At 42.2% G+C, this 14,770-nt stretch overlaps 5 protein-coding genes across 5 annotated transcripts; all 5 read right to left on the reverse strand.

The window, feature by feature from the left end:
• Nucleotides 1-479: 479 nt before the first annotated feature.
• Nucleotides 480-8,643, reverse strand: LOC139139367 (gamma-aminobutyric acid type B receptor subunit 2-like). Its single transcript, XM_070708301.1, has 7 exons — nt 8,561-8,643; nt 4,139-4,295; nt 3,686-3,818; nt 2,638-2,871; nt 1,906-2,051; nt 1,107-1,299; nt 480-716 (listed from the first exon to the last, which is right to left on the reverse strand). The coding sequence occupies exons 2-7, from the start codon at nt 4,267-4,269 to the stop codon at nt 567-569; spliced, it is 987 nt and encodes a 328-aa protein (XP_070564402.1). The 5' UTR covers nt 4,270-4,295; nt 8,561-8,643; the 3' UTR covers nt 480-566.
• An 856-nt stretch (nt 8,644-9,499) lies between these two features.
• On the reverse strand, nt 9,500-10,210 carry LOC139144863 (uncharacterized). Its single transcript, XM_070715683.1, has one exon. The coding sequence runs from the start codon at nt 10,208-10,210 to the stop codon at nt 9,500-9,502; it is 711 nt and encodes a 236-aa protein (XP_070571784.1).
• Nucleotides 10,211-10,945: 735 nt separating this feature from the next.
• On the reverse strand, nt 10,946-12,211 carry LOC139144870 (uncharacterized). The gene has a single exon (XM_070715694.1). The coding sequence runs from the start codon at nt 12,209-12,211 to the stop codon at nt 10,946-10,948; it is 1,266 nt and encodes a 421-aa protein (XP_070571795.1).
• A 242-nt stretch (nt 12,212-12,453) lies between these two features.
• Nucleotides 12,454-13,056, reverse strand: LOC139144879 (uncharacterized). Its single transcript, XM_070715705.1, has one exon. It carries the CDS (start codon nt 13,054-13,056, stop codon nt 12,454-12,456), a length of 603 nt encoding a protein of 200 aa, XP_070571806.1.
• A 588-nt stretch (nt 13,057-13,644) lies between these two features.
• LOC139144888 (uncharacterized) lies at nt 13,645-14,478 on the reverse strand. The gene has a single exon (XM_070715715.1). The coding sequence runs from the start codon at nt 14,476-14,478 to the stop codon at nt 13,645-13,647; it is 834 nt and encodes a 277-aa protein (XP_070571816.1).
• Between the last annotated feature and the right edge of the window lie 292 nt (nt 14,479-14,770).

The following is a 14,770-nucleotide window of genomic DNA, read 5'->3' on the forward strand; positions in this document are numbered from 1 at the left end:
TGACTGCAAAATTATGTAATGTTACAAAACGGACTCGGTAGTGTACCACGATATTACCATTTATGAAAAATCAAATTTTAAATACATGTTGGTTACAGCAGGTTATATGCTGTCAGGCCAAATGTATCTTTCGTTTTGTTCTGTGTGTAAAGTACACAGTTTGTCTCGAAGAATCAACAGAACGTCGCTTACATCATCCACAATAAATGACCAAAAGACAGTTTCATTGGATCAGGTTTTTGGATTTGTTTTTTGGTGGCAAATGTTTGAAAGTAAGGCCTAAATGTCGATCGATCACCAAAAATTTGCATTTATGCATATATTATAAGAGCTGTACAATATGCGTGTTCTTTAATATTTGAACGCATGTAGCACTGTATCATCACTGTTTTGCGGCACACTTTTTCGCGTAGCCCTCGGTTGAAAACAAATGATTTGATAGTTCAAACAACAATGATCGAATTCAATATTTAAAAGTATACGACAATTTTCGGTGGGTTTATTCGACGAAGAATCATTTAGGTGTACAATAAACCTTGCGTCAAATTTAATACGACGTTGTTATTTTAGCCGTCTACCGCTGACACTGATGCTTTTGTCTCCGTGGTCTTGTTCGTCGACGCTGTGTTTGCACTTGACATGTTGAACTTGAAAGCTGTCTCTGGCTTCTCGGCATTGCTTCCCACCGTATTCTTCTTCCTAATAATGGCATTTACCTTTTTTCGGAAACAACACACAGAGATTGTTACAAGTTTAAACCAATCAAAGGGATGGAAACTCGGGGCGGTACTCAATGTACAACACCAGGAAAGTATACATACAAATCTGTCAATATAACATATTTGTAGAAATTTGTAATGTACATTGAATCAGTGCACATTGACAATATGCCATATCCATTCATTGTGTGTATACACGCATATTTGTTAACTTGTCGAAATATTGCCCCCCCCCCCCCCCTCTAATACACGATATCAAGTGTTCACCTCCCACTAAAACACCGCAGCTGTATGCCGGTTGCGAACACCGTTTTTCCACGGAAGACTTTGTTGACTATCCCTGATACACACACATATTGAAAGGTGGAAATATAAAGTATCATTTACCTTTGGGACAAATAACATGCACAAGGTTATGACGGTAGAGAAGAGAATAAAGCCGGCAGTCATAGCATAGGATGCACCTGGATCCGATTGTATCAGCAACGACAAGGGCAATGTTATGGCGCAACAAATGACTACGTTGTAAATGGACAATGCTATCTCTTTGCTGTCGTTTAGTCCTGTTACAGTGATGTTTCTGAAGATAAAGAAGATGGAATCCAGAAATCAGATGATGTATGTATGTATGTATGTATGTATGTATGTATGTATGTATCTATCTATCTATCTATCTATCTATCTATCTATCTATCTATCTATCTATCTATCTATCTATCTATCTATCTATGTGTGTATATGTGTGTATGTGTGGGGTCGACACGAAAAGTTTGGTATTAGAAATACCACAGACATACGAAGTACCTAAAATATACCTACCAATATATTTTGAATTCAAAACGGCCACTACACTCTGTCTTAACTCTCTTGGGAGGACAGAGTATCGATTTTGACAAATGAAATACTTAAAACAGTTTCTTTTGTGCCTTTTCTTTTTATACAAACCCATTTGAAATTTGGCAGCCTCGGTCAGGTTCTCCAAGCGATCGAACGTGTTACCCTTGAGTCTGCGCAGTGGTGAGTTAGTTTCTGCCGGGTAAAACTCCCCTGTATCGCGTTCACAAGTCACAGACCTGAACCAAAGCTATGTTGTTGGATAATATCCTATTAACACAGTCTCGCAAATTGTACAGACGAGTGGCATACATGTATTCTTATCCTGGAGGTTCTGCCTATATGTTCTTACCTTGTCTGCCAGGACAGAAATGACCCGAAAACCAGCATAAGCCCCTTGTAGGCTGTCAGTATTGCTAGCCATACCCCGGACATCTTCGAATAGCTCTCGACATAAAGGTACAAATACCTTACCAGAGCGACTTCATCGTCATCACTCTACGACAAAATAAAACATGGTGCATTAAATAAAGGTAAAATTCGCCTCGGGGACAGATATTCGGATTCTCAAACTTGTACAATACTTTTTGATCTACCACTTGTGGAGGCTAATCTTGAAGCTCAAGTGAAAAAAGGTTTAACCACTTTATTTTTGTGGAAATCAAGAAAATGTTATTTCCCACCTCACAGAATAAACGCAGGGATGGCGGTCATTTTGAATTTCAAATTTGTTTCTTGTACCAAATTTTGCAGGGTGACTCATGATTTGTTTTCTTTATTTCGAAAGGGAATGATTTAAAATGTCCTTACAAAAGCTTAAGTCTTCTAATTGCGAACTACTTCCATCTATGTCCAGAGAAAATTCTAAATACTATATCTATTAAGTGAACTGGATTTATAAAAAATGTTGTACCTGATTATCTGAAATATCTAGCATATTTTTAATCTTTTGAAGAATCTGACTTCCTACCTCTTGGTCAACGTTCATCGCTAGGGGTTTAGGCGTATTCATGATGCATCTTGGATATCTGTTTGTTTGTTTTTTGTTTTTTATTTGTTTGTTTGTTTGTTTCTAATTTCTCACCTGCGGCTGTACAATAGTTGTGGTCCTGACATTCAAAGGGTCAACGACCTCTCGAACTATCAAGATGGCGACATCGACGACCAGCATGACGGCCACCGTTATTCCAAGATGGCGGTCTTTTATCGATTTCTTCTTCGTTTTCTCATGTATCAGAATGCTGTAGACCCGCCAGGTCTTGGCGAACATGGATCCGAAAGCGAGGGTGAATCCAATTGTCAGAATCCACAACTTTGCCTTTGGAACACATAAAGCAATTGTAAATGAAAGTGTTCTCCTGTGTATATAAGCTTACAGGTAGTCCTATTGAAATTATAGTAATTACTTCCGTCTGTATACTCGTCTGCATACTAAACTTCTTTTTACTCGTCTCATGATACAGAGCTTTCGTTTTACTTGGCATAAAGCCCAACGAATGAAGTGTATCTTTTGCACTGACTTTTTACCATCCAATCTTCGGAGAGAGGCATCTAGTCTTTGAAAATGTCAATATTTCAATAGCTGGTGATGGCATTGGTGGGTTAAATTCAGGCGCTTACGTGCATATTTACGGCTGTCATATTTGAGTTGCGACTCGAAAATTATTTAGTTGTTGAAATCTAAAGTTGTTCGTCGCCAAAGTTTGAAAAACGTTCCGTGGTCATGCAAAGATAAGCACTTTTACATAGCTTAAGTTACATTTCAGACCATCATAGGGACAAAATGTAGAAAGATACAGCTAGTGGGGGTTTAAAGTATAGTGCGCCAAAGGGATATATATATTAGTGTCCAAATATCCCATCCCTTGCATATGAAGTTATCCCATCCCTTGCATATGAAGTTAAACCGGTGAGTGGTAAATACACTTCATCGCCATTTGTCGCTGGAGGTCGAAATCTAGCAAAATACTTCCGCCAACCTAAACCGAAAGCACCCATCCGACCAAATTTTGATTTACCATAATTCTGTTCAACATGTGTGCCAACAGTTCTGTATTTGAAACAGAATACACTTCTGATTCAAATACGAAAAATTGTCAACTTGATCGCTTCCTACCGATTGCCGTACCTACCTTGCATATGGTCAAGTATGTATCCGTGTCAACCATGCCAGTATCCAGCCCCATGAAGACAACAAACACGCAGACCAGAATGTTTCCTAGGATTATCACGTTGTTCAAATTCGGACTTGACATTTTTACGATTCTGTTGACGTGAAATTGAGAGTATCAAAAATAGTCGTGGACGGCATACTATGCCGAATATTATCCAAAACATATTCATCTGAGCGTTAAGTCCGTTTAGCATAAAAATATTTTAAAAATTATCATGATAGACGGCCAATATCCCTAGAACAGGGGGCACAAAGATTAAAAGTTTTAAGTCAATCATTATCAGCATCTCTCTCTCTCTCTCTCTCTCTCTCTCTCTCTCTCTCTCTCTCTCTCTCTCTCTCTCTCTCTCTCTGATGAAAATTAATCGTGTACCGTATTTCAGTACGACTAAAGTTTAAAAGGTTTTCATACTTTTCTTTCCGGTTTCGTATGTTAAAGATAAGAAAGACCACGGATATAGCGATTGCGAGACCAGACAAACACGAGAAGGCGTAGACGATCGATTTCGGAATGACTTGAGGTACGGTGATAGTCACTGTCATATCTGAATCGTACGGAGCTTTTCCGCCTATCGAAGGAAATAGAAAATGTGTTAAAGATTGGATGTCATAGAGGCCGTGCTACCTCCACCATAGCTCTGGGTGCGTTTGGGTACAGAGAAACATAGCCAGAGTCGCAACGGGTATTGTTTAAGGCGTGAAGCGGTTACGTAACCCATCCATGTTCGCCTCGCCTCAGGTTGCTCTCGCCTCTCTTTTCCCAAGAGTGCCGACCATGCATCCTTCGGTAATTTTCGGATTTTCGCCAATTGTTAAGCGAAAGTATGTTCGGCAAAGTTTGTGTTGTTGTTGTTGTCGTGTGGTGCTGAGCGGAATTGACGTGCTGGCGAAAACGGGAGTGTTTTGAGCTTCAGGAAAGTGAGTTTTACCGTTTTCAAAATTCCTCTCATATTTTTATGAATATATAATGAGTGTGTTTGAACCAAATTTGAAAGTCTTTTATCGATACTGTCTGGTTTTACTCAATGGTTTACGGTCAGTCATACCGTCTTTTACACGTGCGTCAAGGAAGGACATGTTTATGAAACTGCTGGCGTGTTATGTTTTGATTGGCGTGAACCAGTGTTTCTGGCCTGAGAGCTCACAAAGTAACTATGGTTGCTACGCGACTGGCAGTACGATGCCATCTCGTCGTATTTTTCGCATAATCTCGTGTAATTATCAACCACAAACAAAGCCTCCAAAAAGTTTAACACCTTTGAAGCTCATTTTAAAATGAAAAGCAAATAGTCTACCGAGACGACCATGGAACAAAAGGCATGCAAGCGTTGCGACTCTGTCTATGTTTCTCTGTGGTTTGGGCGTACCATTCTTATCAGGAGAACATCCCGATGAGGGCGAGCTTACAATGGCTGTTCTTGTTCTTGACGACCAAACGACACAGCCTCGCTTTGGCAGAATTTTGTACAAATTTGATTGTAGTCACTGCAACAGGCAACTGTCGCGAAGGAGATCCTGTTTCTATAGTGGTAGCGCCATATTTCAATCATCCTTCATCCATAAGTCTTACCCCAATATTACGTTGAATACGTTTGTAGTATTTGTACAACAGTTTACTCCCAAAAAAATTCGACAACACTCTAAAAACGAAAAGATCACATCAGTGGAAAGATCGAAGTTTGGTTTTTATCATGTTAGTATTTATTGTCCCTGAATAAATCCCTATGTTCTGTCACGGGCACTCCGTTGTTCTGATTGATAGTTATAATAAACTAATGTATATTAATGCGAACTTTGATGTTGACAACAAACATGGAACAACCTTCATGTACGTATATGCGCACGTTTGCTCGCGCGACCTGCGCTCTGTCGTCTCACATATACACATTGAATTGGACTGTCAATACCTTAAAGTGGCACTCACACTTGGTAACATTTTTAAAGCACATTTTTTTAATGCCAACGGTCGATATTTGACGAGGCGACTGCGCGCGGATCGCGAGATATCGATAAAAACATGTCTTCAAAAGTGTAAAAGTTTGAATTCCGGTGGCCCACCTAAATTCAGCTTCCGAACATCGAACGTTCGGCACTGGGGCCATTTTAACTAAGCTATAGAGTATGAGTCTACACTGACGCTGCTGTACGTCACAGTACCACTTGCTTTGGTGATCAGTCATGCCCCATGGGAGAAAGCTGAGTCTTACTGACTTGATGATAAAACGAAAAACAAGTTTTGCTGATTCCACCAGAATTGGCAAAGGTGACTGGCACAGTTACACAGGCGCTTGGCACATTGCTTGGATAATAATCGTATTTAATATGTAGAATGTCTATATTGAACCTGATTATTCAATAAAAGAATCACCCTACGCGATATTAGTGTAGGCCTATAGGCCTACACGTTGACTGGCATTGTACCTTTGGCTGCCTGGCTCGGGCACGGCGAACGCACTGCATAATCATCAATGTGTAGAATGTCTACATGACTTCATTATTTATTAAAGAATAACGGTGCGTGATATTACTGTACATGTCAGCTTGCTTAACCGAGCGGCTGTAGAGCTCTGCAGGGCTTTGGCCCGGCTTTGGCCTGTTGTCCACTGCTGCACAGACAGAAGTCAAGGCGTGAAACTAATTCACAGCCCGATTTCATAAATCAGCGAAATTCACGAACTCTGAGCGTTCCCGGTGATAAAAACTGGTCAAAGGTCAGATGGTTGCATAAACAATCGATCGACTGGCCTCTTTTGCCTAAAATCATACCTTACCCTATGCTACTGGCGAGAAATCGTTCTGAAATCGGCTGGGCACACCAACCCAGCGCCGGCCATTTTGAATAAGCTGCATGCAATGTATGCGCCAGTGCATACAACCCTTGGCAGATGACGTCATTGCTCTTCTCTCATTGGACGCGTACATTGAATGCAGCTCATTCAAAATGGCCGGCGCTGGGTTGGTGTGCCCAGCCGATCTCAGAACGATTTCTCGCCAGTAGCAAAGGGTAAGGTATGATTTTAGGCAAAAGAGGCCAGTCGATCGATTGTTTATGCAACCATCTGACCTTTGACCAGTTTTTATCACCGGGAACGCTCAGAGTTCGTGAATTTCGCTGATTTATGAAATCGGGCTGTGAATTAGTTTCACGCCTTGACTTCCTGTCTGTGCAGCAGCGGACAACAGGCCAAAGCCGGGCCAAAGCCCCGCAGAGCTCTACAGCCGTTCGGTTAAGCTAGCTGACATGTACAGTAATATCATGTACCGTTATTCTTTAATAAATAATGAAGTCATGTAGACATTCTACACATTGATGATTATGCAGTGCGTTCGCTGTGCCCGAGCCAGGCAGCCAAAGGTACAGTGCCAGTCAACGTGTAGGCCTATAGGCCTACACTAATATCGCGTAGGGTGATTCTTTTATTGAATAATCAGGTTCAATATAGACATTCTACATATTAAATACGATTATTATCCAAGCAATGTGCCAAGCGCCTGTGCACAGTTACGTGCCGTTGATACATAGCGGCCGCCGCGTGATATGCATAGACGCATGCCACATGCTCATACCACGCGCGCGGCGTACTGTGTGGCAGACGACAAAATGTAGTCATCGGAGGCGGCTAATATTTGACATGTAAAAACTGATGTTTATGTGGTATTGGTTAAAAATATAATACAACCGATTTAGAATAATGAAAACGACAAAAACTAAGGACAAGTTTTTAAAAACTTACCTGAGGTAAAGGCGTAATGCTGTATATAAAGTCTTTTCAGTGGGAAGTAAATTAATTGCGTCGTTCGAACCTATTGTAGACTCCCTAGGATATCGCACAATATCAATCAGCACAACAACAAACCTTCGGGGGATTTCGAGTCAAAATTAGAACGATCGTAAAACTTCGGGATGTGAAAAATACGCTCGGGAAATGACATGTTTTTATCGATATCTCGCGATCCACGCGCAGTCGCCAAGTCAAATATCGACCGTTGGCATTAAAAAAAATGTGTTTTAAAAATGTTACCAAGTGAGAGTGCCTCTTTAATGGGATTCTCTGTATTCCACTTACGCGTTTCCATACCACACGGCTTCAAAAAGTTTTGAGTTGTTAATCATCGTATAGTTCGTCTATGCTGTCTGTGGAAATACTAGTTCCTTTGTGCGGGATGGGGAACATTACCCCTCGCATTAACTTTTTGTTCTCACAAGGAATATGCTTCCTCGTTATCAAATAAGCTTAAGTGCTGAGTATCAGAGCCAATTGAATGTGAATGGGTTCGTAACATAATGCATAAATTCATCGTTTTTAGAATCGACCCACTCCTGTACCCACTATTTTTATACACCCCCCGCAGGAAAAAATTGAATTTCAAACCGTGGCATATTCTTCCTTAGAAATCCTCAGACATTTTGTCCATAGATCAGCTTGTATGTGACCTTATCAAATCCTCTAGCCACTCTTGGTATGCAGCTAAATTCTTTCACTACACTCATATCATTATATCATCTTTTTATGTAGCAGGAACACGATTGGAACTAATTTGGGATAATTGGATTCTCATATTATTCAAATTTCTCAAACGTGTTAGGTGCTATATAACTGAATGTTCCAATATGACAAATTACCAATAAATACAAGCGTAATACCTCTAAAAAGAAAAGCAGGTTTACAGCTTACGTTAAACTTTCCAGATTAAACTGACATAACTACATCATCCAATTATCCCAAACTAATTCCAATTGTGTTCAAGATTAATTGTTGTTGGTCGAACGATGAAATGGTTCAATTAATAATCAGCGTTCCTGACAAAAATCGCTCTTGTTTTACATAATCACCTTTAGATATCCATATTTCTTCGTCTTCAAGGTACCACAGAATCGGTTCATTCCTACGATAAACACCTATGACAGCTTCTTCACTGTCTGTAAATATATTTCGAAAGGTTTGCTGAGAAGAGTAAATTTTGGAACAACTTAAGGAAGGTGTAACCGCTTTACTTCTCAGTGCTAAATAAATACTATCTTACTTTGAGTGAAATGTATATATATATATATATATATATATATATATATATATATATATATATATATATATATATATATATATATATATATATATATATATATATATATATATATATATATATATATTGTCGTGATGGGGTTTTATGATCAAGGTTCTTGTCTGACTTATACACAGAACTGCGAACGACACCAGTTCATGCTGAGAACACAAGCTTTATTACTGAACACGCCGTGAGATAAAAAAGGCGCCAACCGGAACACAACTGTAGCAATTACATATAAAGGCGCCAAAGCGCATGCACCGAATGTAATAGAACACAAAGGATAAACATTTTTTTGGCGGGAGATTATAGTCCACGGTCATTGGATGAAAGTTACCAAAGAGTCTGATTGGTAGACGGATAACACATAGGCTGTGCTTAGTCCTATTAATAATGTTCAAATGATGTGTCATTTGTTCTCCGACATTCTCCCGGCGACGAAAGATAATCTTGAACACTTTCAATATGAATTATCAATAAATGATTCGTTTGAACAAAAAACTCAGAAATTTCAGAGAGTTAATTGACTCAACAGTTACAACAATTTATGAAAGTTCGGATATTCTCATCCTGGCTGCAATGGCTGCATCTCTGGACGGTCTCCCCGACTCTGGCGGGTCATTGGTTTTCTCAGTAGAAATTTCTTGCCGATGGGTGTCTTCCCGCTCGTTCATATCTTTGTCTTCAGATGATGATAATTCTTGAGAGGCTACCTCAAGAGGATATAACTGTGTATAGGGCGGTTGGTGTGTCCCCTGGCGGTGGAGATTTCAGCTGATCGCACCAACTTGTCACGTCCATAAACAAGTCTCTTCACAGTCCCGAGCTGCCATTTCATCCTACGATCGATATCACTATGGATCAGTACCACATCACCCACTTTAATTACATTGTGCTTGTTTCCGGAACCGGAGTGACGTTCTCTCAAAGCTGTCAAATACTCGGTTGACCACCGCTTCCAGAACTGTTGTTGGAGATTTGACAAATGTGCGTAACGTCTGTTAACATCATTGTGGTTTCCAAAAGTCGGGTCTTCGATTTCTTCATCGGAGACTGTGATGTATGGTAGTGAGGTCAAGCTTCTACCATGTAACAGGTGATTTGGGGTCAGGCTAACGTCATCATCCGCACTGGATGAAACGAAGGTGAGTGGGCGATCATTTAATACAGTCTCAATTTCGGTGACGACGGTAGCAAGCTCATCATACGTGATGAATGATCGACCGAGAACCTTTTTAATCGCATTCTTCGTGAGACTTATGAGCCGCTCCCAAAAGCCGCCAAACCACGGCGCACGTTTGGGTATGAAAGTCCATTTCACTCGCTGAGATGAGAGATAATCTCGAACATCAGGCGTGTCGAGCAAGGAGCGTATCTCCTCGGCTCCAGAGATGTACGTCGAGGCGTTGTCGGATAACATTCGGCTAGGCAGGGATCGTCTTGCAGCAAAACGGCGAAACGCGAGTAGAAATGTTTTAGTCGTCAAATCCGGTACCAATTCCAAGTGTATGGCCCGTGTAACCGCACAGGTAAACAGGCACACGTATGCCTTGTTTTGTTTACCATCAATAGCTTTGGTGAGGAGAGCCCCCGTGAAGTCGACCCCGTCACACTGAATGGAGGGGTGATGTTCACGCGATATGCAGGCAGCGGAGCTTGGACTGGGTTAGTGTACGGCTTTCCTTCAACTTTAAGACAGGTAACACAGTTGTGAAGAATCTTGCTAACGATACGTCGTATTTTCGGTATCCAGTACTGTTGACGAATTTGTGTTACAGTCGACTGGACTCCTCCATGGAATACGCGTTCGTGTGCTTTCAGAACGACCAGTTTAGTGAATTCATGGTGAGAAGGCAGCAACGCTGGAAATTCGTGACATAGTCCAATGCTGCATTGTGTACACGGCTGCCACATCGAAGTGTGCCCTCGTTATCGAGAAATAGGTTAAGTTGTTGAACCAACGGTCCGAACCTCTTCACATTCATCCTGATGGAATGAATAGTGTCTGTATATATCTCAGATTGTACGTCTTTAATCCAGATCTGTTCAGCATGTCGTATCTCGTCCGGTGAGACTGCTCCTGACGGCGTGTCTCTCTTTCGCTGCAGTCGAGATTTGAAACGAAATACATACGAAGTAACGCGGAATAGTTTGTCTAACGAGCTGAAACGAGTAATGTCCACCGCGTATTGTATGCCAACGTCAATTGCGGGGTCGATTTCCGTATTTGATGAGCGATGTTCTCAGTGGATCGGCGAGAAAGATCCTCAACGTGTTGCATTTTATTGGCAACCTCAGCATCGATTTGTGTGTGAGGCTCGATCATGAAGTCGTCCGTTGTAGCGATATGGTGCACTGCGCTATCAAACAGTTCACAGATTGGCCAGTCTCCATTTTCTTTCAACCAAGTAGGGCCGTTCCACCATAGAGTAGAATTGGCTAGTTGATCAGAAGTAATGCCTCGAGTTAACAAATCAGCTGGGTTGTCAGCGGAGGGGCAATATTTGTAGATGTGACGAAAACCATTGATCTCTCTGACGCGATTGCTTACGAAGATCGGCAGCTTCTTGACACTGTTGATCCAATACAACGCAATTTGACTGTCCGACCAGAGATACCGCTGTGTAATGTTTATCTTGCCGGAGAGAGCGTTTATTACAAATTTGCTGAGTCGAGTGCCAATCAGGGCGGCCATCAGTTCTAACCGAGGCAGTGACAAATCGGACGTTGGAGCGACGCGTGCCTTGGCCATAACGATAGAAGTTTCACTTGAACTGCGGAGATAAACTACAGCTCCGTAGGCGGTAGTGCTGGCGTCAGCGAAAACATGAACTTCGCAGTCGTCGTTATCTTTATTCCCTGAGAAGTATTGGCGGTTTATTGTCGTCTTGCGTGTAGCATTCAAGTCCGCTGCGATCTGTATCCATTGAGAGTTCAATTCAGCGTCGAGCGGTTCGTCCCAAGGGAGCCCGCGTTTCCATAGTGACTGTACAAAGAGTTTAGCTCTGATGTGAACTGGAGCTACGAAGCCCAGTGGGTCGTACAGTGTAGCCGAGGAACTGAGAACATCTCGTTTCGTTATCAATTCATTTGGAATAGGCTCGCTATTATTTTCTGAGTAGGTCATCGTGTCGCTTTCTGGTTCCCAACGCAGGCCGAGTACTGGTACATCACGAGAGGGTTCGTAGATATCGTCCTGTTTTGCGAGTTCACATAGTCGTTCACTGTTGGACGTCCATGAGCGTAACTTGAACCCACACGACTGCATGAGGTGGTTTGCGTCGTTGTAATATGACACGGCCTTTTCATCAGACTTGGCACCGTCTATCACGTTGTCAACATAAATATTATGTTTGAGGTCATCAGCAGTCGGTATGGAGGCATTACTTTCCAAGTGGGTCTTGATTACAGCGTTGAGCATGAATGGGGAACAAGCCGCCCCAAACAGAACAGACTTGAATTGATAAACATCAAATGGACTTTCGGGATCACGAATGTCCGATAACCAAAGAAATTTGGTGTATTGACGCTCGTCTTCCTCTAGACGTATGTTTAAGAATGCCTTTTCAATGTCACTGACGAAAGCGATTCGGTTAGCGCGAAATCGTAGCAAAATGGCAGGTAAATCATTGATTAATGACGGCCCAGTTTGAAGACAGTCGTTTAGACTTGCCGAGTCAGCATTTTGTTTGCTACTGCAGTCGTATACAATACTATTGGAGTGGTAACTGAGTCCTTCTTGACAGCTCGATGCGGCAAATAATGTCCTTCAGTTTTGTTGTCATCTTGAATCTTCTCGACGAAGTCTCGGCGCAGTTGATCGGTGATGATATCGTCATATCTCTTCGTTAAGTCAGGGGCCAAACGGCGAACCATAGCGCGCGTGCGATTTTCAGTTGCCGCATAATTTGAAGGCAGTGGCGGATGATCAGTTTTCCATGGTAAACGGGCAATGTATTTACCATTTTCAACACGTAGATGAGTGTCCCGATATGTTTCGAAGTCGGTATTTTCATCATTTTGCGAGTCTGCCTTCACTCCGATGAGCTCTAAATTCCACCAGTTTCGTATGTCATCGTCGGTGTGTGTTTCTACATTCACGTGATGAATATTAATGTCAGAGTCCAATTTCCCACGCTTTCCAGTAGGACCGGACAACAAGTAGCCGAACTTAGATGATATTGCAGTTGGACCTGCCCCGCGCACGATATGGTTTCCAACAAAGTTCCAATATTGATCAGCTCCGATGAGCACATCAATTTCCATAGTTTTAACATTGGAAACTGGGTGGGCAAGCTTTAATCCCCGTAGATGGTCTGAGTTGAGTATTTCTGCTGACACGTGGTTGAATAGGTTGGACGAAATCTCGGGATTATCAGGGCGTTGACAGTACTGGTATGCCCATCTGTTCGTGCAAAGTTACCATTGCACTTTTCATGGAATGAATTTGTTTCGAATTGTCCCCGAATGTTGACAGGCTCACGTTCTCATGAGTGTCCGATTTCAAGTTGAGTTTGTCAGCAAATCGCTGCGTGATAAAAGTTCTGTTGGACCCATCGTCGAACAGCACGGTAGCGTTGATAGGTTTCCTATCGCCGACCGACATAGGAATGACTGCCGTCTTGAGGAGAACCGATCCGTTGGGTGTAGATTTCCCCTTTGTGTCGTCTGTCTTCGCCAATGCCACATGAACTTCAGAAGTTCCCTTTTTCTCAGACGTTGTAGCTGATTTGGTGTCATGAAGGGTAGAGTGATGTTTACGCTTGCAGATCTTGCAAGTGTAACGAGACTTGCAATCGCTCACGCGATGCTTTCCAAGGCAATTGTAACAGAGACGATCGCGTTTGACAATGTCTAAGCGACGTTTCGGGTCGGTGACAACTTGGCAATCACTTGTGTAGTGATTTCCCTTACAAAACACGCATGTTTGATTCTCAAAGGCTTTGTTGTGCGCGTAGATGCGGCCTTAGTATGAAATGAAGCGGTCATATTAGGCTGTGTTGCTGTGTCCGCAACCGATAACTCATCGAGTGGAACTCCGGCTTGAATGGCGTCGATTTCCCGTAGGATGGCTTTGCGCAACTCTGGTAAAGTCCAAGCCTTGTTTCCGTGATCTCTTGCAATCTGTTTCCGAATATTGTTAGGTAGTTTATCTCGAATCATGGGAATGAGAAGTTCTCCATAAGCGTTCTCTTCTTTGCCAAGTGATTGTAAACCGCGAATATGACTTTCTAATGTGTCATAAAACAATCTCAGACTGTTAATGTCACTCGTAGGTTGAGGAATCTGCCACAGTGCAGTCATGTGCGCATCGATGATCAAATGATTCTGTCCGTAGCGTTCGATGAGTAGCTCTAAAGCATGGTCGTAGTTGGAGTTTGTCAAGGCGAGACCGCTAATCGTACGGGCAGCTTCATCAGTTAAAACGCTGCGTAAGTATGTGAACTTTTGAATGTTCTCGAGGTTCTTATCATTATGGATGGACGATTTGAAAGTGTCGTAGAAACTCACCCACTCGAGTACGTTTCCTGAGAAAGTTTTCAGCTGTAGTTTCGGTAATGCGACAGTTTTCTTCGATGTGTCTTGAGTAGCGGTGTCGGAGTTCGCCGATGGGCCAGTCGCATTGTTCGGTTTGTTGTTTTTGATGAAATCAGTGATCTTGTCGTTTCTCTCGAATATCTCGGACATGTAGTCGCCAGATTCTTGGCTCGCAGCATCGTAGCTTGCTTCATCCGTATTATCTAAGATATCTTCTTCGATCTTAGTTAAAGATTCGTATTTCTGAGTCAGTTGAGTGTTCAATGCGTGAGTATCCTGTAAGCTTCAGTCTTGTTCTCAGCTGCAGCGAACGTTGATGTGAGTTGTTCTGCACGTTGAACAGCCTCGTCATTTGGGCACGTTGTCCCCTGCGCTTGAGTTTCAACTTGGCCAATTTCGTTGCCAGTTGCTCGGCTTCAGTTGGTTGCTGCTCCTCGTCAGA

This window comes from Ptychodera flava, chromosome 1, assembly GCF_041260155.1.
Source record: "Ptychodera flava strain L36383 chromosome 1, AS_Pfla_20210202, whole genome shotgun sequence".
Taxonomy (NCBI): domain Eukaryota; kingdom Metazoa; phylum Hemichordata; class Enteropneusta; family Ptychoderidae; genus Ptychodera; species Ptychodera flava.

Coding starts and splice junctions, on each gene's coding strand:
- LOC139139367 (XM_070708301.1), bottom strand. CDS start 4,269: ATGACAGTGACTATCACCGTACCTCAAGTCATTCCGAAATCGATCGTC. Junction 3,819..4,138: donor ATACGAAACCGGAAAGAAAA/GTATGAAAACCT, acceptor TCACGTCAACAG/AATCGTAAAAATGTCAAGTC. Junction 2,872..3,685: donor CATACTTGACCATATGCAAG/GTAGGTACGGCA, acceptor TGTGTTCCAAAG/GCAAAGTTGTGGATTCTGAC.
- LOC139144863 (XM_070715683.1), bottom strand. CDS start 10,210: ATGTTATCCGACAACGCCTCGACGTACATCTCTGGAGCCGAGGAGATA.
- LOC139144870 (XM_070715694.1), bottom strand. CDS start 12,211: ATGCTCAACGCTGTAATCAAGACCCACTTGGAAAGTAATGCCTCCATA.
- LOC139144879 (XM_070715705.1), bottom strand. CDS start 13,056: ATGGAAATTGATGTGCTCATCGGAGCTGATCAATATTGGAACTTTGTT.
- LOC139144888 (XM_070715715.1), bottom strand. CDS start 14,478: ATGTCCGAGATATTCGAGAGAAACGACAAGATCACTGATTTCATCAAA.